This window comes from Lagenorhynchus albirostris, chromosome 2 (genome assembly GCF_949774975.1).
Source record: "Lagenorhynchus albirostris chromosome 2, mLagAlb1.1, whole genome shotgun sequence".
Classification (NCBI taxonomy): Eukaryota; Metazoa; Chordata; class Mammalia; order Artiodactyla; family Delphinidae; genus Lagenorhynchus; species Lagenorhynchus albirostris.
This window is the reverse complement of record NC_083096.1, coordinates 106,408,377-106,433,678: the sequence shown is the minus strand read 5'-3', so window position 1 is coordinate 106,433,678 and position 25,302 is coordinate 106,408,377. Positions and strand designations below refer to the sequence as shown.

Here is a 25,302-nt window from a genome sequence, read left to right as displayed (position 1 = left end):
CAGTTCTACAATAATAGGTGCTGGATACATCAATACCCCAGTTTCCTAATTATGGATAGAAAAATCCAACAGAAGATCAATAAAGAAATAAATGGCTTCAACAACAATATAAGTCAGCTAGACCTGACAGATATATACAAAACATTCCACTCAAAAAGAGTAGAATACATATCTTCTCAAGTGCACATGGAACACTTTCTAAGACAGACCATATGTTAGTCCATAAAATAAGTCATGTATTAAAAAGAGAGAGCTCATACAAAGTATCTTTTTCGACTACATGGAGTAAAACTGGAAATTAGTAATAGAAGGAAACCTAAAAAATGCACAACATGTGGAAATAAAAAACACCTTCTTAAACAAGCAATGGACCAGAGAAGATCTCATGAGGGAATAAGAAAATACTTTGAGATAAATGAAAATGAAAACACAATGTATTGAAACTTATGGGATGCAGTAAAAGCAGTATTCAGGGGAAAATTTATAACTATAAAAGCCTACATTAAAAAAGATACATGTCATACCAATAACCTAACTTTACACATCAAAGAACAATAACAATAACAAAACTAAACTGCAAACTAGCAAAATGATAGAAATAATAATGATTAGAGTGAAAATAAACAAAATAGAGATCTGAAAAATAACAGAATCAGTGAAACCAAAAATTGGTTCTTTGATCAATAAAACGGAAAAAGCTTTAGCTAGACTGACCAAGAAAAAAAAAAAAGAAAACTCAAGTTACTAAAATTAGAAATGCGAGAGGGACACTACTACCAACCTTATGGAAGTAAGAGGGGTATAAGAGTATACTACAATCAATTGTATACTAACAAGTTAATAACCTAGATGAGATGGACAAATTCCTAGAAACACATGAACTACCAAAAATAACTCAAGAAGAAACAGAAAATCTGAAAAGACCTATAATAAGTAAAGAGAGCGATTCAGTAATCAAAAATCTCCCTAAAAGAAAAAGCCCAAGACCAGATGGTTTCACTAGTGAACAGTTCCAATCATTTCAAGCGGAATTAATAATCAATCCTTCTCAAATTCTACCAAAAATAGAAGAGGAAACACTTTCCAACAACTCTATAAGGCCAGCATTAAACTGATTTCAAAGACATCATGAGAAAAGAAAACTAGTGACCAAGATTCCCTATTAATATGGATGCAAAGATCCTAAACAAAATACTGGCAAAATAAATCTATAACCTACTAAAATGATTATGTATCATGACCATTTGAGATTTATCCCAGAATTCAATGGTAGTTTAATATAAGAAAATCAACCAATGTAACATACCACATTAACAGATTGAAAAACAAAAACCAATAGAGCATCTCAATAAAAGCACAAAAAGCATCTGACAAAATTATACACGCTTTCATAACAAAAACACTTAATAAAGTATGAATATAAGGGAAGTTCCTCAACCTGATAAAGACTATCTATGAAAAACCCACAGCCAACATCACACTTTATAGTGAAAGACTGAAAACTTTCCCACTAAGATCAGGAACAAGACAAGGAAGTCTGTTCTTCCCACTTCTATTCAACATTGTATAACAGGTTGTAGTTAGGGCAAACATGAAAGAAAAAGGAATAAATGGCATCCAGATCGGAAAGAAATAAACTATCTCTACTTGCAGCCTACATGATCTTATATAAAGAAAACCCTAAATAATACACACACACACACACACAAAACCTATTAGAGCTAATAAACAAGTTCAGAAAAAACTGCAATATACAACATGAATATAGAAAAATCAGCTGCAATGAAAAATCTGAAAATGAAATTTTTAAATTCCATTTACAATAGCTTCAAAAAGAATAAAATACTTGAGAAAAATTTAAATAAAGAAGCAAATTAATACACAAAAAACTAAAAAACATAGTTAAAGGAAATTAAAGAAGACATAAATAAATGAAAACACATCCTGTATCCTGTGTTCATGGTCTGGAAGACTTTATATTGTTAAGATGGCAATACTACCACCTAAAAGCCATCTACAGATTCAGTGCAATCCTCATCAATATTCCAACAGTGTTTTTGTCAGAAATAGAAATGCTGATCCTGGGGCTTCCCTGGTGGCGCAGTGGTTGAGAGTCTGCCTGCTGATGCGGGGGACACGGTTCGTGCCCTGGTCCGAGAAGATCCCACATGCCGCGGAGCGGCTGGGCCTGTGAGCCATGGCCGCTGAGCTTGCGCGTCCGCAGCCTGTGCTCCGCAACGGGAAAGACCACAACAATGAGAGGCCTGCATACTGCAAAAAAAAAAAAAAAAAAAAAAAAAAAAAGAAATGCTGATCCTAAAGTTCATATGAATTTGCAAGGGATCCCAAATAGCCAGTACAACAATCTTAAAAAAGAAGAACAAAGAGGACTCAATCTCCGAAATCAAATCTTACTACATAGCTACAGTAATAAATGTGGTACTGACATAAGGATATACCAATGGAATAGAATTGAAAGTACAGAAATAAATCCATTCATCAATAGCCAACTGATTTTCAATAAGGGCACTAAGACCACTGAATGGGAAAAGTCTTGTCTCTTCAACAAATGATGCTGGGATAACTGGATATCCACATCCAAAGGAATAAAGTTGGACTCCTACCTCATACCATATGCAAAAATTAATTCAAAATAGATCAAAGACCTAAATATAAGAGCTAAAATTATAAAACTCTTAGAAGAAAGCATAGGAATAAGTCTTCGTGACCTTGGATTTCACAATGGATTCCTAGATATGACAAAAGCAACAAAAAACAAAACAATAAATTGGACTTCATCAAAATTGAAAACTTTTGTGCATCAAAGCACATTAAGAAATGAAAAGACACTTTACAGAGTGGGAGAAAATATTTGCAAATTATTTTTCTGATAAGGGTCTAGTCTCCAGAATATAAAAAGAATCCCTACAACTCAACAACAAAAAGATGAACAATCCAATTTTTTAAATGGGCAAAGGACTTAAATAGACATTTCTCCAAAGACAATCTATAAACGGTCAAGAAGCACATGAAAAGATGATCAACCTCATTAGTCATTTAAGAAATGCAAACCAAAACCACCATAAGACACCACTTCATACCCACTAGGATGCCTATAACCCAAAAATTGAAAAATAATAAGTGTTAGCAAGGATACAGAGTAATAGGAATCTTTGTACATTCTTCATGGGAATATAAAATGGTGCAGTCACCATGGAAAAGTGTGGCGGTTCCTCAAGAAGTTAAAACACAGAATTATCACATGACCCATTAATTCCACTTCTACGTATATACAGAAAAGAATTAAAAACAGATATTCAAACAAAGGTACACAAATGTGCACAGCAGCACTATTTACAATAGCCTAAAAGTGTAAGCAACCCAAATGCCCATCCACAGACCAGACGAATGGATAAAGAAATTAGCATAGTCATACAATAGAATGTTTCTCAGGCATAAACAGGAATAAAATACTCATCTGCTACAAAGTGGATGAGCCTAAAAAACATTATGTGAAATAAACATGACACAAAAGGTTACATACTGTATGATCTTATTTACATGAAATATATAGAATAGGGAAAATCACAGAGATAGAAAGCAGATTCATGGTTGCCAGGGGCTGGGAGGAGGGAGGAATGAATAGTGACTGCTTAATGGGTACAGGATCTCCTCCTTGGGAGTGTCGAAGTATCTTGGAACTAGTTAGAGGTCATGGTTGCACAATATTGCAAATTCACTAAAAGGTCACTGAATTTTATACTTTAAAATTAATAATGTATTTTAGGTGAATTTTCCCTCAAAGGAAAAAAAGCAATTGCATTTCTATATACTAACAATGAACATACAGAATCTGAAATTAAAATCACAACACCACTAACAATCAATCCAAATAAAATAAAACACTCAGGTACAAACTTAACAAAACATGTAAAATATCTGTATGTTGAAATTACAAATGCTGATGAAAAAAATCAACCTAAATAAATGGAAGATAGATTGAAGACTCAATATAGTAAAGATTTCAATTTCATTCTTCCCAAATCAATCTATAGGTTTAATGCAAATCCTATCAAATCCCAGGAAAGATTTTGGTAGATACATGTAAGCTTATTTTAAACTTTATATGAAAAGATACAGGCCTTAGAATAGCTAAAACAATCTGTAAGAATAAAGTGGGATGAATCATTCTACCCTAAATTAAGGCCTACTATACAGCTACAGTAGTCAAAACAGCATGCTATTGGATAGACATATAGATCAAAGGAACAGAACTGAGAACCCAGAAACAGATCCACACCAGTATGCCCAACTGATTTTCGACAAAGATCCAAAAACAGGTCAACAGAGGAAAGGTAGCCTTTGCAACAAAATGGTCCTAGAGCAATTAGATGCTCATAGGCAAAGAAAAAAAAAACCTTGAATTAAGTCTTACAACTTGTAAAAAATTAATTTAGAATGGATCACTATGAACTTGGATGTAAAATGCAAGTCTATAAAACTTTTAGAAAACAAAACAAAACAAAAAACGTCTTCGGGATCTAGGGTAAAGAGTTCTTAGACTTGACACCAAATGCACAATTCAAAAAGAAAAAATTGATGGGCCTCTCAAAATTTAAAACTTCTACTCTGCAAAGGACCATGTTAAGAAGATAACACAAGCCACAGAACAGGAGAAAGCATTTACAAGCCCTGTATCTGACAAAGGACTAGTGGGTAGAGTATATAACTCTCAAGACTCAATATAAAAAAAACAAAAAAACCCAATAAGAAAATGGGTGAAAGACATGAACGGATATTTTGCCTAAGAGAATATAAAAATGCAAATGAGCACAGGAAAAGATGTTGAGCATCATTAGGGAAATGCAAATTAAAAGCACACTGAGGGCTTCCCTGGTGGTGCAGTGGTTGAGAGTCCTCCTGCTGATGCAGGGGACACAGGTTCGTGCCCCAGTCCAGAAAGATCCCATATGCCGCGGAGTGGCTGGGCCCGTGAGCCATGGCCGCTGAGCCTGAGCGTCCGGAGCCTGTGCTCCGCAACAGGAGAGGCCACAACAGTGAGAAGCCCGCGTACCGTAAAAATAAATAAATAAATAAAATAAATTTAAAAATAAATTAAAAAAAAAAAGCACACTGAGATATCACTACGCACCTTTCAAAATGGCTAAAAAAAAAAAAAAAGTGACATCTACCACCTAATGTTGGCAAAGATGTGGAGAAACTGGATAATTTATACACTGCTGGAAAACAATTTGGCCATTTCTGATAAAACTAAACATGCAACTAGCATGCAACCCAGCAATTGCACTCTTGGGCATTTATTCTACAGAAATGAAAACTGATGTTTACATACAAACCTATACACAAATGTTCATATTAGCTTTATTCATAATATCCCCAAACTGGAATTGACCCAGACGTCCTTCAATAGGTGAATAAACTGTGGTACACTGACACTGTGGAATACTACTCAGAATAAAAAGGAATGAACGAATCGATGTACACAGTAGCTTGTATGAATCTTGAGGGAATTGTGCCGATTGAAAAAGGCCAATACCAAAAGATTATATACTGTATGATTCCATTTGTACAACATTCTTGGGATGACAAAATTATAAAAATGGCAAACAGATTACTAGTTACAAGGGATTAGGGGACCAGGGGAAGGGAAGCAAGTTGGCTATAAAAGGCATCCCTCGGGGTTCTTGTGAGAGAAGTGTTCCATAACTTGACTATATCAAAGTCAGTATCCTGGGTATGATATTGTATTGCGGTTTTTGCAAGATGTTACCATTAGGTAAAGGGTACAGGGATCTCTGTATTATTTCTTTTAACTGCATGTGAAACTACAGTTACATCAAAATTAAATTGCCCTCTTCAAAAATGCCAAGATCATTAAAGAGAAATAAAAGATGATATAAAGGACATTACTGAAACAACTGGTAAAGTTTTAACATGAGCTATGGATTAGATAGGACAATAATACTGCACCAATGGTACATTTCCTGACAGAGTCCTTATTTTTAGGAAATAGATACTGAAGTATTCACAGATAAGTGGACATGATGTCTGCAAATTCGTCTCAAATAGTTCAGGAGAAAAATGACAACAAATAAATACGTGTATAGATACAGATATAGAAAACACAAATAAAGCAAATGTCGCAAAATGTTAACTGGTGAATCTGGGTATGAGTACAGAGGAGCACTTTATACTATCTAGTAACTTTTCTAAGTGTGAAAGTGTATCAACATTAATGTTTTTTAAATTATCAATGAAAAAAAAATAAAATAAAATTACCAATGAGAGTAGTTGGGCAACAATACTGTATCATTGCTCCAAAATAATACCTTCTCCTGAGGGTGAAGGAGAAATGAGTGAGAGTCTAAATGAGGTAAGACTACATATTTGATTACACCTTTTTATGCATGGTTTCTTTTCTTCATAGCAAAATTATTCCACAGTTCTTATGAGAGGCAGTATAAAAAGCCTTTAAGAGCACAAACTCTGAAGCTAGACTACCTGATTCAATTCTCAGCCCTTCCACTGCTAAGTCAATGAACTCATTGTATCCCAGTTTCTTTACCTGAAAACTGAGGATTGAGTTGATATTTTATAAAGTACTTATAACACTGCCTGGCATATAGTAAGCACTATACAATGTTAAATAAAAGAAATCTGGGCTTATCATGGTTTTGGTTTTAATCAATCAGATTTTAAAAATCTGCTTGTTTGTCAACTGTGGAGACAGTAAACACTCTATAAACTTTTGTTTATGAAATAAATCTAAGGTTATCATAGTTTAAGTTTTAATCAGTCAAAAAATATAAGAGTCTATCACCTGCCAAGGGTACTGTAGGAGATGTTATTATTTAGTATCTTATTTATTATCTTGTCATGCTTTTAACTCATTGAATCAATAGGTTATTCAGTTTACAATCATCACAGATACACAGAGAAAGTAACTTCCTAGGGACTTTGTCCTCAAGACAGAGCCAAGATTTAAGTTGAACTTTCTTGGATGAGTTAAATTTCAAGGGTACAGATGAACTGAGGATGAGAGTGGTGATATGAGTAACTGTGAAAATGTCAGGATTTTCCAAGAACAATGATAATCAATTAGGCTACAGCAAAATGTTTATTTAAAAAAATAGTAGGAGATGAAACATTAAAATTGACTGGAACATGAATTTGAAAGCTCTTGAATGTAAGATCTAAAAATTAAAATTTGGGGCTTCCCTGGTGGTGCAGTGGTTGAGAGTCCGCCTGCCGATGCAGGGGACGCGGGTTCGTGCCCCGGTCCGGGAAGATCCCACATGCCGCAGAGTGGCTGGGCCCGTGAGCCATGGCCGCTAAGCCTGCGCATCCGGAGCCTGTGCTCCACAACACGAGAGGCCACAGCAGTTAGGGGCCCGCGTACCGCCAAAAAAGATAAATGAATAAAAATTAACATTTATCCTTAAGGAGTTGTTAAATGGCTTTTTTTTTTGAGCAAATAATGTAATTAGGGTAACTTCCTAAAAAACTGACTCAAATGATCTTACAGAAATAAAATGAAGTGAGCAAAGACATAGCATTCTCAGATGAATACAACAGAGAGGATAAACAAAACAGCAATGGGAATGGAAAGGAAAGATACACATTACACTGACATGGTAAAAGCAAAAAGACCTAGTAACTGACCGAATCTTTAAGACAGAAAGTAAGCAATGTAAATATTCAGAGGGATTTTGGTCTCAATGACAAGAGAATGGGGCGCTAGCAAGAACAGGTTTTGAGAGTAAAGGTGACTAATTCAGTTTAAATATGGTGATGTTAGAATACACAAATGAAAATATCCAAACTGATTGTGATTTTAGTAGAAGACATGTTTCAATAATGTCATTAAAAATATTTCTGATTAGGGCTTCCCTGGTGGCGCAGTGGTTAAGAATCCACCTGCCAATGGAAGGGACATGGGTTCAAGCCCTGGTCCGGGAAGATCCCACATGCCATGGAGCAACTAAAGCCCGTATGCCACAGTAACTGAGCCTGCACTCTAGAACCCGCAAGCCACAACTACTGAGCCTGGGCGTCACAACTACTGAAGCCTAAGCGCCTAGAGCCCGTGCTCCACAACAAGAGAAGCCACCGCAGTGAGAAGTCCGCGTACTGCAACGAAGAGTGGTCCCCGCTCGCCACAACTAGAGAAAGCCCGTGCACGGCAACGAAGACCCAACACAGCCAAAAATAAATAAATAAAATAAATAAATTTAGTAAAAAAATATTTCTGATTAGAAAGTGAAATATGTTTGTTGGAATGGAAGGAAGGCAGTATAAATATGAATGGTTACAGGGTAATTTAAGGGGGGAAATATTACTCAAGTAAAAGAATAATCTTTTAAGTTGGAAGAACTAACTTGTCTGCCACGCCTGTCATTTGACTAAAAATAAAATTTGATTAGATATTAAACGTCATATGTAAACATTGACTGATTATTCAAGAAATGCTTATTGAGTTTCTCTGTGCCAAGAACAGCTCTAGATGGTGATATACAATGGTGAACAAAGTAGGCGAAGTCCTACTGTCACATACACCTTTTTTCCTAATGATTTGCTGAATCACAATTAACCTAAAGACTTCATGACCAGGACCTTCCCTGGTGGTCCACTGGTAAAGAATCTGCCTACCAATGCAGGGAACACGGGTTTGATCCCTGGTGGGGGAACTAAGATCCCACATGCCGCGGGGCAACTAAGCCCGCACACCACAACTACTGAGCCCGCGTGCCTCAATGAGAGAGCCTGAGTGCCACAAACTACAGAGCCCACGCACTCTGGAGCCCGCGCACCACAAATAGAGAGAGAAAACCTACATACCACAACTAGAGAGAAGCCAGCGCGCCACAACAAAGAGCCCATGTGCACTGCAATGACAGATCCCGCATGCCTCAACAAAGCTGCTGCGTGCCACAACTAAGACCAGACGCAGCCAAAAGAAAGAAAATAAATAAATAAATATTCAAAAAAAAAAAAGACTTCATGACCATTTTAACCTAAACTTTGTTACACAGGCAGGAAAATAGCTAAATTATCAAATATCAGAGTTCATATTTAGCTAATATATATTAGACACTATTAATGGAAATCCAAGATTTAACACATTTAATATATCCTTAGGCTATTCAAGTATCTTTGGTAAGACTATTGCCATCAATAGTATGATTAATTGTTCATTAATGGTATTAAATCTTGTTTAATTAAGAGTAAGCAGAGACTAGAATCTAATAAAAACAGCAGCTCATAAATTTATACGGAGCAACTCATTTTCAACAGTCTTTAGGTCAACTGAATAGCTCATATATAAAGATGCTTTGTAATATCTTGCAGAGAGAGACAAAACAAAAAATAAATTTGTGAGATATTATGAAGATTTAATGCTGATGACTCTCAGATCTCTTTAAGTTACAGGTCTCTTGCATCTAACTGCCACCTGACATTTCCACTCAGATGTCTTGAGCTACTTCAAGCTCAATATAACTAAAATTTAGCTCTTGTTCTCTATAAACCTGCTTCTTCTCCACCGTTCCTATCTGTGAATATCGCACGACTGCCAGGCCAGAAACATGGATATCATCCTCAACTCCTTACTTACTCTCCTACCACCAATTCCTTTACACTTCATCACCAAAGCTGATCTATTTTCTTGTCTAAATCTCTCTCAAATCCAACTACAGCTTTTCCATTACAACCACTCTAAAGTCAGGCCAGCAGCCTCCCCCTACAAATGGGTCAACCTGATTCCAATCTAGCTTCTCCACTAATTTGTTCTCCATTTTAATTCTCCACATTTCTAAAACCCTGATCTGATCACATCACGTCCTCACACTTAAACTCCTTGAATGGCGTCTCATTACTCTGTTAATCCAACTTCCTTAAAGTGACTTATAAGACCCTCAATAAAAGAGCTCAAGCCTTACTCTGTCTTATCTCTGGACACTAGCCACTCCTCTCAGCCTTACTGCACGTAGAACACTACACTCAAGACATACCATATTTCTTTCAGTTCCACCAATCTTCCCTTTCTCTTACCTCTCATCCTTTCCACGTGCCACTTCCTCTACTAACAACAGTCTTTCCCCAACTTTTTATCTTGACAAATCACCAAAAGTTCCTCCAGGTTTTAGTTTAAGTGTCACTTCTTCTGGGAGGCCTTTCCATATTTCCATTTAGTCATTCAATAAATCTTTATCATTTAATAAACATACTGTCCTAAGTGCTTATATATCAATAAATAAAACAGACATGGTCTTTGTAATCCAGGACACAAACTATCACAACATTAATCACATTTGATTGTAATTACATATTTAGTCATCTTTCCTCCTCAGACTAGTAACTATTATCAAGTATGAGCTACAACCAATTTAACTATAGCAACCAGTGCATAAAACACTGAATGAGTCAACAAAACATTAAACAGATATTTACCATCGCGTGACAGGCCCACAGTCCTCAGCCTAGCTAGAAGACTCTAAAAGGTTTCAAATGTCTGCTTTAATGGTCATCTCAAAAGAACAGTAGATCAGAGGTCAGAAGACAGGTTCTAATTCCATTTTTGCAACTATCTTCCTGACCTCAAGCCAGTTGTTTTTCTTTTCTTATTATGAACCTCATACCCTTAAATGTAATACTATAATATTTAAATTAATGATCAGTATGGAGGCTTTTACAGTATAATTTATTTCTTGGTGGGTTCAAAATCAGACTTGGTAAAAAAAAGTTTGAAAAAGCCAAACAAGGAAGTAGTTCAAGCAATGAATTCCTAGGCTGTAGTAAATTGTAAACTTGAGTACAACTCTGACAATATGGACATCCAGTTAAATGAAACTGTTTTACAAAATAATTTCTGGAAACTAAAATAAGAGCTTCAGTTTATACCCTCTCTGTCCATATTTTCCCAAGGTCATCCTACAATCAAAATTCTATTCTTTCCTTCAGGGTACAATTCAAATATCACCTCTTCTATAAAGCCTTTCTCATTATCTTCCTTCAAAATTCCCTCCTTAGTCCCACTATACTCCCCTATACATACCAGTCAGTATTCTGTTCATGACATAATTAATTATACAGAACTGAGATTCTAATTACCAATGCATACTTAACATATAGCATAGTGCCTAGAACGTTAGGTTTCAATAAAGGCTTACTGAATGCCTTGTTTCATTTAGCACCTTTATTTACAGTTTAGACCTACTATAGAAGACTAAACTACAGCAATTCCAAAATTGTTTGGTCTGACAGGACAGTTTTATGGTTTACTGTTTACATATTTGAATGACGTTTGCCACATTTTTTTTTTTTACTGCTGAAGGCAGCAAAAAAATGATGACAAACAAGGAAAGTTTTCAAATGCTTGAGTTCCAACAGACAACAGATTTTGGCAGCATGCTATTAATGTAGACTTAATTTACCTAATACTTAGTAATGGCTTTTATTTTCTTTCTACAGACTATGCTAACATTAGTTTGTAGCAAACTATAAAGAAATTCATCATAAGAAAATAGTTATCCTGAATAAATAGCTTTATGAAGGAAACGAAGACAAACAATCTGGTTATTCAATATTAAGTAACTGAAGGCAGTACATAAAACATGAAGGTATGTTAATTGATGGATTTAACAATAAAAAAAATCGTTTGCAAATTATATGTTCTCAATGGATTAAGCTATGATGAAGGTGATATTTCAAGCCTTTGAGAATCTCACAAAGAAATGCACAGTCAAATAAATACCACTTTTCAATGATCAGACTAGCAAAGATTAAAACACTGGTTAATATTTAGCAGGGTCTGGGAAAACAAATATTCTCAAAAACTGCTAATAGAATATTAAGTGGTACAATCTCATTTGCAGTATATATATCAGAAATTAAAGTGTACACATCCATTGACCCAGTAATCCATTGCTACAAGTTATCCTATAGACATTCTCACACAATCACAATGATATAGTTAAGAATATTTACTGCAGCACTGCTCTAGCAGCAAAAAAACCCCTGAGATTTACCCAAGTGTTTATTAAGAAGGAAACAGTTATATTACAGGTAATGCATATATGAAAAAAATGTCCAAGACATATCGGAAAACAGTGACAAAACAAGGCAGAATACATACCAGCCATTTTGGACAACTTATGGGGAGTACAGGGCTGAGCGAGAGGAGAGTTTTACTTCTTATTTTAAATATTTCTGTACTGTCTGCTTATACATGTAAGCATATGTGGCTTTTATATAAAAAGATAAAGCTTTGAAAATACTAAATGTTACTTGGCAATATATTTGGAAAAGGCTGAATGTACATTGTGCAATCTTATCTAGAATTAGAAACAAACAATTTCATTAATTAAAAAGTTTTCTTTTTCACAGTACAACAAAGGGAAGCACATCTACAGTACTACTAAAGAATGGAAGCACGGAAAGGTTAATTTGGAAATTAATGAAATTAAACTAATATAAGACATTCATAAAGAACTTTAAATCCCTGGATTCAGGAATTCTGCAAAATAAAAAAGCTTAGCAGCATCTGACTGTGTTAAATATTGAAGTACAAAATGAAGAGGAAGTGTCTGAAACCGAGGTATACCTGTCAGCCTCTGAGAAGAAAAACTAATCTAAAATCTCTTAGAGACACATAAGTCAAGCAATCTCAAGGGTAAACTTCTCTCAATACTCAAATTTTATCAACAAGAGAACTAAACACACTCTACATCCAGGATGAGATAAAAGAAATAACCAAGGTTCTACATTTGATAAGAATCTGTGTCTAAGAAAAATCCTTGCAGGGAGACAGAAGGAACAGCATGAGATGGGGTCAATGCCCAACTCTGTGTTCAAGCTTTATGGTAGAAGCTGCAGAGAGGGAAAGCAACAAATTGATCCCAGTTGGGAAGAACCTCTCCTTGCTTTGGACTTGCTAGAAGGCAATAAAGCTTCAGGCATAAAAACCACCCAGGTGACTATGACAGCCAACCCAACTAGCCCAATTCCAAACCTCAAAGAAGAAAACTAGCACAAAATGCTTTAAAATTTTTTTAAAGTTTCATTTCTTAAGAAAGCATATTGTTTATATAAATTACAGATCTATAATGATAAAACATAATCTTTAAAAATACTTCTCAGCAAACAGCAAGCTTCCTAAGCTATAGGAATCAAAAATGTTACCATTCCAGACCATGATTCAATTTTTTCCTCCACTCCAACAGTTTTTTACCCCCAGGAAAATGAGGAAAAGTTTTCTTCACTTCTTAAAGATGTGACCAGTCTTCTTAATCTTCTACTTGTTATTAGTCTAACACATCTTTTAAAATCTTTAAATGAAAGAAATAACTAGTAGGAACTCACAAAGAGAATACTTCTAGTAGCAAATACTCCAATTTCCATAGCATGGATTAATGCCTTTATTTGGAAAGAGTAATCAAAATCAACAACACTCAATCTTCCTTAAGGTCTGGACAAAGAACATTATTAGCCATTTTATTCCAACTGGACTTTCCAAAATGCCTATAATGTTACTTTCCAAAATGCCTATAATGTTACTTTTGGATTGCCTTCATTGGCTCCTTCCTATAGTCCAACAGCAACTGAAGTGCCAATGCTCTCATCCCATTCCAGCCAGTACTCTGAACCCCTAGTGTTAGAGAGAGAATTCTGTTGGCTGTTCTATGTTTAACAAATCACTAAGTATACACAGTACTCTGGCACTGTGCTACTAAGATAAATAAGACATGGATGGTATCTACCTTCAAAGAGCTCACAGTCTAGGAAGGAAAACAGACTACTGCAGTATGGCCAGGTCTGGCTCAAAGGACAAGATGATGCTTGAGATGGACTATTTCAGGAGATTAGCTGACAACCAGGAGAAAATATATTAGCAGTTGGGGAGGCAAGGGGGTAGGAAAGAGTGACAACATATACACAGAACTAAAACTAACACTATGAACATCATATTTGGTTTATTCAGGTAATTCTAGGCATTCTGGAATAGCTGCAGTGAGATCATTATATACCACGTTATGAGTTTACATTTTATTGTGCAGGTGATGGGGGACAATGAAGGAGACAACTAGACGAAGGAAAGCAGTGTAGAAAGTTGGCAAGTGAGGTCAGAGTCATGGAGAATACAATAAACAAAATTATAGAGAAAATACATAAAAATTTGTATTATGTTCATACAATGGAATATTACTCAGCAATAAAAAATAATAAACTACTGGTACTCATAACAACATGGAGGAAACTCAGAAACATTATGTTGAATGAAAAAAGCCAGATACAAAAGAGTACATATTATATAACTCTATGTACATAAAGTTCAAGAACAGGTAAAACTAAGCTATGCTGACAGAATTCAGAAAGATGCTTACCTTGGGGGAAAGGCTATTGGATTGGAAAGGAAAGGGCACGAGGAACTTTCTGGGACAATGACAGTGTTCTACATCTTAAATTACATTGGTGGTTATACATGTGAACATATACATAAAAACTCATTCAGCTCTATACTTTAAATTTTGTACATTTTACCATACATAACTTAATAAAAATGTAAATTATACCTTAACCAAAAAAGAAAAGTGATATATAATTGTGCTGGAATAAAATCAGAATAAGTTAAACCAGTGTCACCCCATGAGCAATATCTAACTTGTAAGACATCAGAACAAACCTTCTAATAGACACCATACTCAACTAGCAAACAAAAATCACTAGAAGACTTTAAGTACAAAAATCTAGCTTCTTCTCCCCTTCAGAAAGATATACAGGCAAGTGTTCCTTATAATAAATGCTGTGAAAATAAAGTTTCTAAAGAAAAAGAAATAGCTCACTATTAACCAAAAAAAAAAATTTTCTAGACAGCAGTACCTGCCTTATAGGAGGTACCATAAAGATTAATAAGGCGTGAGAAGCACTTAATACAATAAGTATTCTCCACACTACCACTACTATTATTACTACATAATACCAATAAAATGGAAACTTTCCTTCAGATTATGCCTAAACCACTAATTGAGAATACACTATTTAACTGCACATTATTCAACTACAGCACTTCTCATCCTAGGCTTTTTTTTTTTAACCATTGAGATCAGCAAGTTCTTGACAGCTGAAACATCTAGTTAGATTTAGAAAGACCCAACTTAACTGCAATGTAATCAAAGTATTCTTTTTTAATCTGTTTATATCCTGAAGCCATGTTCACTTACCAACAGATAGTAAATGCACCTTTTTAACATTTCAAAAACTTATATTATTAAAAAAGCAATCTTTCACATATCAGACCAAAAGTATATGATCACAATTCAATTTTCTGAAGTCAACAGTCTTAAAAAATGAAAATAAATCAGAATGCTAAATTAGAAAAGTCATTCAGTAGAGATACAAAAAATATTAAAACAATCATTTATAACTCTGAACATTATATTAACATGAAGAAGTCATAATTTGGCAAATTTAAACAACTGTAGAAGTGCTTTCTTTGTTAATGGAAATAAGAAAGTAAAACTTACAAAAGCAAAGACTACTCAAGTACTATAACCCACTAAGAAGGGAACACTGAAGTAACCTAGCAAATCTCTTACTGAACTGGTTTCCGAGTGGCTAAACCAAACATCAACTTGATTTCTGAACATGTTTAATAGTCACTGGAAACTGCGTACTTTAGTTTCACAATTTGACAGCTGTATTTTCATTTCCATCAAATCAACTGGACCAAGTACATCAAAAAGTTGGTTCTTTGTATTTCAAAATTTAATTTAAAAACGCATTGATTTTGGATTTGGAGGCACACTTTTTAAACATAAATTTTTTGTATTATTCCTACTTTGATATGTAATATTTAACAAAGTTGTCTTCTACTTACCTTGATTTTGTCTTATTAACATCTCGTTGCAAGAACAATCTCATTCGAAATTAAATCAAACCTGAAAGAATACATGTAAAGGCAATCATTTAGTTTTTTTCCTTCGGGTATGAATAAATACATCTATGATACACTATTCTTTTAAATTAAAAACTATAAATTGAGTTATTACAGTAATCTTCAGGAAACTATTGCTAAGTACCATTTTTTGAGGAACAATCATCTATTCAAATGAGAAACAAACTTTTTAGTTCTCTTGTTTTCATTAATATTAATAGTATGGCAATAGCATAATTAAAATTATTACTTGTTAATAAAACACACACTTCTATCTATATCAATGTTTATCTAATATTATTACATACATACCAAAAAATACACCAAAAAGTTGAAGAAAAAAAAAAAACATGAGATGGCATAAAATTGTATGTTAATAGCCATAATAATGGCTAACACTGATTAAATACTTACTAAATGCCAGGAAAGATTATTCTAGAGAATAGTGTATATTGATACTCTCCTGCTTCCTCAATTTAGCCTTCAATCTAGTATAAGGTGACCTCCACCCCAACACTCCACTGAAAATTTACTTGTCAAAAATCTACCCACCCCTAATTTTATCACACTTCACAAATGATGAAACTCAATATATCTTACCCGGAACTCTACACATCACCTTTCCCCCATTCCTAAAACCAGGTTGTTACTCTTCTGAATTTTTATTCTCAAAAAATGGCACCACCATATCTACTACTATTCTCACCTAGATTACTGTAACTGTTCTATTTCTAGACTCACTATCCTCTCAAATTCATCCTTCCCAAAACTATGTAAGTAATCATTTTGCAATGGCTACCCTGAAGACATCACATCTATGCCTCAAGGCCTTCAACAGTACTCATCAATGACCTAAGCTTCATCTATTTATCCCCAATCTTTACTCTCCCCTTCATTCCACGTTTCTACTATACTAAACCCCTTCAACTCCCAGAAGAGCCCATATGCTCTCTCAGCTTTCCTGCCTTTTCACATGGTGAACTATACCTACTTTCTATCTCTCCTTAACCTTGCTAACACCTTTCTACTAGTTTTTCGATATTTAGCTCAGTCACCCTGGCAGATCCTTCTTTAACTTCTTCAACTATGTAAAGCTGTGTTTCTCAATTGTGATAGCAACTAGTGATAGCTCTATATCAATTCTGTTTACCTGTGTGTTTTCTGAGCTACAATGTGGACACACTGAGGAAAAGAATTCATTTATCTCACTTCAGCACTTTCACTGGATAGCACATAATAAAAGCCTAACAATGTAGGCAGAATGAAAGATTACAAATTTTGTATTGTATCCCCAAATGTACACAGGGATACAGAAGATAAAGTAAAATTCAGGCTAATGAGTTTATCCACATTTTCAAGGACTAGAGAAAAAATTCATATCACTTCTGGATCCCAGTAACATTACTTTATAAAATGACTACATCTAAGTAAAATACAACTGACAAAAGTTAGCCCAGGGCAAACTTTTATTGAGTAAATGAATTAATTTCACTGATTATCAGTACCAAGAATTGGTACAAAATGTTTGTATCTCTACAGAAAACAAAGTTTGTGGACAATAAATCCTAGACTAATTTTAGTATTAGCATTAAGCAGAAAAACTTTGGAGAGGATAGGGAATATGGTTTTAATACTGATAATGTCAATAATCTAGAAAAGTGTTTCTCAAACTTCAGGGTGCATTGGAATGACCCAGAGGGCTTGTTATGCAGAGATGGCTAGGCCCTACCTTCAGAGTTCCTGATTTGGCAGGTCTAAGACTGAAGCCTGATCATTTGTATTTCTAAGTTCCTAAAGTGATGCTGATGCTGACACTTCTGGGACCATCCACTGAGAACACAGGCCTAGAATTTTTTGCATAATGTCTAGAAGAGATGAGAATATTCTGCCACCCACTGCCACCAGCCTTTACCCACCCAGAACTAGATACTGAGACCTATTACAAACTATAAATCAAAGTGGGAACATCAGAAGTCTACTATGAGTTGCTCAGTATGATAGGCTAAAAAATGGTCCTACAAAAGATATCCACATCCTACTCCCTCGAACCTGTAAATTTTACTTTATATGGCAAAAGAAAAAAAAGTGTCTTTACAGATGTGATTAAGTGAAAGATTTTGAGATGGAGAGATTATCCTGGATCATCTGGATGGGCCCTAAATACAATCACATGTATCCTTATAAAGAAGGGGACATGGAGACGCCTGACTATACAGAGCGAAGGTAAAGACAGAGCAGAAAGAGATTTGAAAACACTGGCCTTAAAGACTGCAGCCAAAGCCAGGAATGCCAGCAGCTACCAGAATTGAGACAAGGCAAGGAACAGATTCTCCTATAGAGTCTGGAGAGAGATCATCACTGCTGACACCTTGATTTCTGCCCAGTGATAGACTTCAGACTTCTGGCTTCCAGAACTGTGATAGAATTAAGTTTCTATTATTTTAAGCAACCTAGTTTTTGATAATTTGTGAGACCAGCCTAGGAAACTAATATATTAATGATGATGGCAGGTTTTCTGGGAGATAAATTAGAAGCACTACATAAAAGATGCTATGGACTGAACTGTGTCCCCATAAAATTCCCATGTTGAAGCTCTAACTCCCAATGTAACTGTATTTGGAGATAGGGCCTGTAAGGAGGTAATTAAGGTTAAATAGGGTCATAAGGGTAGGGCCCTAATCCAATATGACTGGTGTCCTTATAAGAAGAGACAGAGACACCAGGGATGCAGGCTCAGAGGAAAGGCCGTGAGAAAACAGCCATCTGCAAGGAGACAGGAATCAGTGGAAACCAAACCTAACTCTCGAATCTTGGACTTCTAGCCTCCAGACCTGTGCGACATTAAATTTCTGTTGTTTAAGCCACCTCGTCTGTGTTTTTTTATTATAGCAGCCCTAGCCGACTAATACAAAAGGAGGTACATGTTTGCACAACAAAGTGAATGTACATAATGCCACTGAGCTATACACTTTAAAATGTTTAAAATGTTAAATTTCATTATATGTACATTTATCACAATAAATTAAACAAAAGCATATACAAATACTACACACAATAACTAACTTTGACTTTCGCTGTTTAATTTTTTTATCTTGTTCTGCTCACAGTTATATTTCAAAGTCTGGGGGGAAAAACCCACTTTTAATTGTATCTGTTCCCCAAAGAGACAAACCAGGCCATTTTAAACACTATATTTTTTTAAAAGGTGGATTTTATAAGGAAGTTTGATAGAAAGTTCCTTTTCAATCCATACTTTAAAAGTGTAATATAATTAGGATATTCTTTAGGTGAATACTGGAAGGGGGATACAGAAAAGAGAAAACACTTAAAGTAACTGATATAACTGGTTTTACCTCAAAAGGTACATTTTAAGAGAAAACTGAAAACTAAAATGTCAAATATATCTTCCCCAAAACCCATAATCCCAGTCTAATCATGAGAAAAACATCAGACAAATTCCAGTAGAGGAAAATCCTACGATATGCCTAACTAATACTCCTCAAAACTGTCAAGTCATCAAAAACAAAACCTTAAAGAGCCTAAAGAGAAATGACAACTAAATGTAATGCAGTATCCTAGATGGGATCCTGGAAGAGAAAAAGAACATCAGGTAAAAACTAAGGAAATCTGAATAAACTATGTTCTTTAGTTAATAACAATGTAACAATATTGGTTTATTAACTGTAACAATTGTACCAGACTAAAGTAAGTTGTTAATAATAGAGAAAACAAAGTGTGCATGGGGGAAGAAGGACAGTGTGGGAAGTCTTTGTATTATTCTTTTCAAATTTTCTATAAATCTAAAATTTCTAAAAAGTAATATTGGTACTTCCCTGGTGGTACAGTGGTTAAGAATCCGCCTGCCAGTGCAGGGGATGCAGGTTCGAGCCCTTGTCTGGGAAGATCCCACATGCTGCAGAGTAACTAAGCCCATGTGCCACAACTACTGAAGCCCAAACACCTAGAGCCCGTGCTCCGCAACAAGAGAAGCCACTGCAGTGAGAAGTCCGTGCACTGCAATGAAGAGTAGCCCCTGCTCGCTGCAACTACAGAAAGCCTGTGCACAGCAACAAAGACCCAACGCAGCCAAAAATAAATAAATAAACAAATAAATTTATTTTAAAAAATAAAAAGTAATGTCTTCATTTTTCAAGTATTTTAAGTATATTGAAAAGGCATGAACATATTTTAGAAAATTAAACACTGACAAATTAGAAAAGTCTTCAGAATTAAACCCTGAAGTAAACATAACACATCAAAAATATGTATAAGGTAGGCCACAAAAACAAGTCTTAACCAAATTTAAGACTGAAATCATGCAAACTATCTTCTCTCACCGCAATGAAATGAAACTAGAACTCAAAAGCAAAAGGAAAACAGGAAGATCCACAAATACAAGAACTAAACAACTAACTCTTAAACAACCAATGGGTCAAAGAAGAAATCTCAAGAGAATTTAGACAATATTAGGAGACAAATAAATATGAAAACACAACATGTCAAAACTAATGGGATTCAGTGACAGCAGTACTAAGAGGGAAGTTTATATGCTTACATTAAAAAAAGGAAGATCTTAAATCATCAACTTAACTTTATACTTAAATAAGAACAAGCTAAACCAAAAGTTAGCAAAAGGAAGGAAATAATAAAGAATAACGCAGAGATAAAATAAAGAACAGAAATGGGGGGAAAATCAACAAAACCAAGAGTTTGTTTTTTAAAAGATCAACAAAATTGCCAAATTCTTAGCTAGACTAAGAAAATAAGAGAGAAGATTCAAATAAAATTACAAATGAAAGAGGGGACATTACAACAAATGCCAAAAGGATTATAAAACATTACTATGAACAATTAGCTGCCAACAAATTGGACAACCTAGAAGAAACAGATAAATTCCTAGAAACACATGACCATGATGACTGAATCAGGAAGCACTAAAATATCTGATCGGACCTGAAACTAGGTAAGGAGATTGAAGCAGTAATCAAAACCCTCTCAATGAAAAAAAGAAGAACCAGATGACTCCACTGGATGATTCTACCAAACATTTAAAGAAGAATTCTCCTCAAACTCTTCTAAAGAACTGAAGATAAAAGAACATGCACAAACTCATTCTCATTCAGGGTAATGAGGTCAGCATTACCCTGATACCAAAGCCAAAGACACAACAAGAAAAGAAAACAACAGACAAATATCCCTGATGAATATCAGCAAATATCCTCAACAAAATACCAGCAAACTGAATTCATTAGCACATCAAAAGAATGATACTCACCATGACCAAACTGGATTTATTCCTGGAATGCAAGGATGGTTCAACAAATAAAAATCAATTGATGCAATACATCATATTAACAGAAGGAAGGATAGAAACCACGTGACCACCTCAATTGATGCAGAAAAAGCATTTGACAAAAATACCATTTTATGATAGGAACATGCAATAAACTAGAAATAGAAGGAAACCACTTCAACATAGTAAAAGCCACATGAGAAAAGCCCACAGTTAACATCATACCCTACAGTGAAAGACTGAAAGTTTTCTCTCTAAGAGCAAAAAGAAAGTAAAGATGCCCACACTTGCTACTTCTACTCAACACAATACTGGAAGTACAAACCAGAGCAATTAGACAAGAAGACAAAATAAAAGGCACACAAATTGGAAAAGTAGAAGTAAAATTACCTGTTTGCTGATGACATGCTCTTATACATAGAAAGTCCTAAAGATTCTTTAAAAAATGTTAAAAATTCTTTTAAAAATGTTAAAACTTCTTTAAAAAATGTTAAAACTAATAAATGGTTTCAGCAAAACTGCAGGATACAAAACCAATACACAAATATTAGTTGTGCTTCTACATATTAACAATGAACAATATGAAAAACAAAATTATGAAACAATCCCATTTATAATAGTGCTGGGAAATAAACAGTGCTGGGAAAACTGGATCAAAACTTGCAAAAGAATGAAGTTGGATCTCTACCTAATACAACATTAAAAAATTAACTCAAAATAGATCAAAGACATAAACATGAGAGCTAAAACTTTGAAAAAAAGGCAAAAAGCTTCATGAGATTGAGTTTGGGATATGACACCAAAAGCAGAGACAACAAAAGCAAAAACAGACAAAGTGGACTACCACAAACTTAAAAACGCCTCTTCTTCAAAGGAATCAATAGATAGAGTGAACAGGTAATCTACAGAATGGGAGAAAATTTTTACAAATCATATATCTGATAAGGGGTTAAATATCCAAAATATGTAAGTAACATTTACAACTCAACAACAAAAAAAAAACCCAAAACAACCTGATTAAAAAATGGGCAAAAGATCTGAATAGACAAATATCAAAAAAACATATACAAATGTTCAAAGAGTATATGAAGAGATGTTCAAGAAAAATACAAATCAAAACCACAATGAGAGGGGCTTCCCTGGTGGCGCAGTGGTTGAGAGTCTGCCTGCCAATGCAGGGGACACGGGTTCGTGCCCCGGTTCTGGGAAGATCCCACATGCCGTGGAGCGGCTGGGCCCGTGAGCCATGGCCGCTGAGCCTGCGCGTCCGGAGCCTGTGCTCCGCAACGGGAGAGGCCACAACAGTGAGAGGCCTGCGTACCGCAAAAAAAAAAAAAAAAAACAAACCACAATGAGATATCATTTCACACCTCAATAGAATGGCCACTACCGAAAGAAAAGAAAATAATAAGCTTTGGAAAGGATACAGAAAATTGGAACTCTTGTGCAATGTAGGTGGGAATGTAAAATGGTGTAACAATTACAGAAAATAGTATGGCAGTTCCTCAAAAAATTAAAAACAGAATTAGCATATGATCCAGTAATCTCAGTTCTGGTTATACACCAAAATATTCCAAAGTAGGATCTCAAAGAGATATTTACACATCCATATTCCTTGTAACATTATTCAAGAGGTGGAAACAAACTGAATGTTCATCAACAGATAAATGGATAAAGGAAATGCAGTATATACATACAATGGAATATTATGTAGTCTTTAAAACGAAGAAAATCCTGTTACATGCTACGTCATGGATGCACTTGAGGACATTATGCTAAGTGAAATGAGCCAATTACAAAATAACAAATATTGTATGATTCCACTTGTATGAATTATCTAACATAGTCAAGATAACAGAAAAAACAGGTAGAAAGGTATGTGCCAAGGGTTAAGGATGGGGTGGGGGGGAATAAAATTAGTGTTTAATGGTAGAGCTTCAGTTTCACAAAGTAAAAAGTTCTAGAGATCTGGCTGCACAGTACAAATATTCTTAACACTACTGAACTGTACAACTAAAAATGGTTAAGATTGTAAATTTAATGTTGTGTATTTTACAACTTAAAAAAACAAAGAAATATCAAGAAAAAATTACATACAAGGGCCAAGATGGAATAGCAAGGATTGAAGTTGCCCTCTACCTGAAAAGCCTAAGAAACCAAAAAATATATATGAAATGAAAGTTTTCAGGTATTAGGCAGTCACTGATGGTGAACCCTAAAAGAAGAGAAACAAATGCGGTGAGCCTTCCAACATTCCCAACTTACCACCTGAAGAAAATACAGCCCCCCAGGGAAGAGCTACCGAGGTAGAATATGATGGTCTCCCTGAACTGAGGAGACTCAGCTGGAAGTCCAACGAAGCCATGACAGCTACAGATTGCAGGGCAGAATACTGGAGAGAAGACAACTGCATAGAGCTATCACACCCTTAAGTATTCAGCTGCATAACGATTAGAACAAGCCTGTGTGGAAACTACCCAAGGTGAAGGAAAGAGCCACTCAAAAGGATGAGAGGGATTATTGCCCTAGTCTCACACAAAGTCAGAAATAATGCCTATTCCCTTTAGAAAGAGTATAAAACCTCTTAAGTCAGGCAGCACTAACTATAGCAACCCTAGATTAAATGCTTTTGAAAGACAGACCCAAAAGGGGAATGTAGCTGAAGAGGGAAGAATTACAAAGTGGCAAGAGGAAACTTTCGGGCGTGATAAATATATTCATTATCCTGTTTTGTGGTGTTGACTTCCTGAGTGTATATATATGTATCTCAAAACTTATCATACTGTAAACTTTAAATATGTGTATTTCACTGCATGTCAATTATATCCCAATAAATCTGTTTTTAAAACTTCAATTACAACAACCAACCCAATTACAAAATGGGCAGAAGATTTGAAGCAGCACTTCACCAAAGATACATGAATGACAAGTAAGTACATGAAAACATGCTCAGTATCATCTGTCAATAGGGAAATGCAAATTAAATCCACAACAAGTTATCACTACACAACTACAAGAATGGCTAAAGTTAGTAAGGCTGACCATACCAAGTGAACATGTGAAGGAACTGAAACTCTAACTCACACATACAGGAAGATAAAATGGTACAATCACTTTGTAAAAACAGTTTCAACGTGTCTTTTTTTTTTTTTTTTAGTATTGTTTTTTAAATCTTTATTGAATTTGTTACAATATTGCTTCTGTTTTATGTTTTGGTTTTTTTGGCTACGAGGCATGTGGGATCTTAGCTCCCTGACCAGGGATCGAACCCACACCCCCTGCACTGGAAGGAGAAGTCTTAACCACTGGACCGCCAAGGAAGGCCCAGTTTCACCATTTCTTAAAATGTCAAACATACACCTACTCCTAGGTATTTACCCAAAGAAATGAAAGCATATGTTCACACAAAGGCTTACATACAAATAATCACCTTCATTTGTAATAGCCAAAAGCTGAGGGAAAAAATGTCCAGCAACACACTAATCCTTAATCATATCTGTAAAATGGAATAAGTAGAATTTAACTAATGACACATGCAACACAGATGAATCTGAAAATAATCATGCTGAGTGAAAAAAAAATGCAGACAAAAAGATTTCACACTGCATAGCTTCATCTGCATAAAATTCTAGAAAACTCAAACTACTCCATAAATGACAGAAAGCAGATCAGTCATTGTCTGGGCATTAGGGGAGGAGCAATAAATAGGAAAGGATTACAAAGGGGCACAAGGAAACCTTTGAGGATAAAGGATATGTTTATTATCTTGTAGTGATGATTTCATGGGTGTATATAGATATCAAACCCGTTCAAACTGCACACTTTAAACGTGTGATTTATTATATGTCAAAGGTACTTCAATAAATCTATTTAAAAATCAGAATATGCAAAGAATAATAAGCAGGGAAAAAATAAAGTCAAATCTCAAATTAAGAAGGTTAGAATGATAATAATAAACACAAAAAAACCATTGTCATTTATAACTAAAAGAGTAAAAATACAAATTAATCATCTATTAACACCTACAACTCGTAAGACAACTGGCACTACAATTACC

The 25,302-nt window shown here is 35.0% G+C and overlaps 1 protein-coding gene across 4 annotated transcripts in view; it reads right to left on the bottom strand.

The window, feature by feature from the left end:
- Positions 1 to 25,302, bottom strand: part of ZNF644 (zinc finger protein 644) — a 118,308-nt gene that overhangs the window by 66,372 nt on the left and 26,634 nt on the right. For all 4 annotated transcript variants that reach the window (XM_060139594.1, XM_060139592.1, XM_060139595.1 and 1 more), the window contains one exon: positions 15,896 to 15,956. In XM_060139594.1, coding sequence (XP_059995577.1) covers positions 15,896 to 15,939 — 44 coding nt within the window. In that variant the 5' untranslated portion in view covers positions 15,940 to 15,956. The remainder of the gene's footprint in view (positions 1 to 15,895; positions 15,957 to 25,302) is intronic.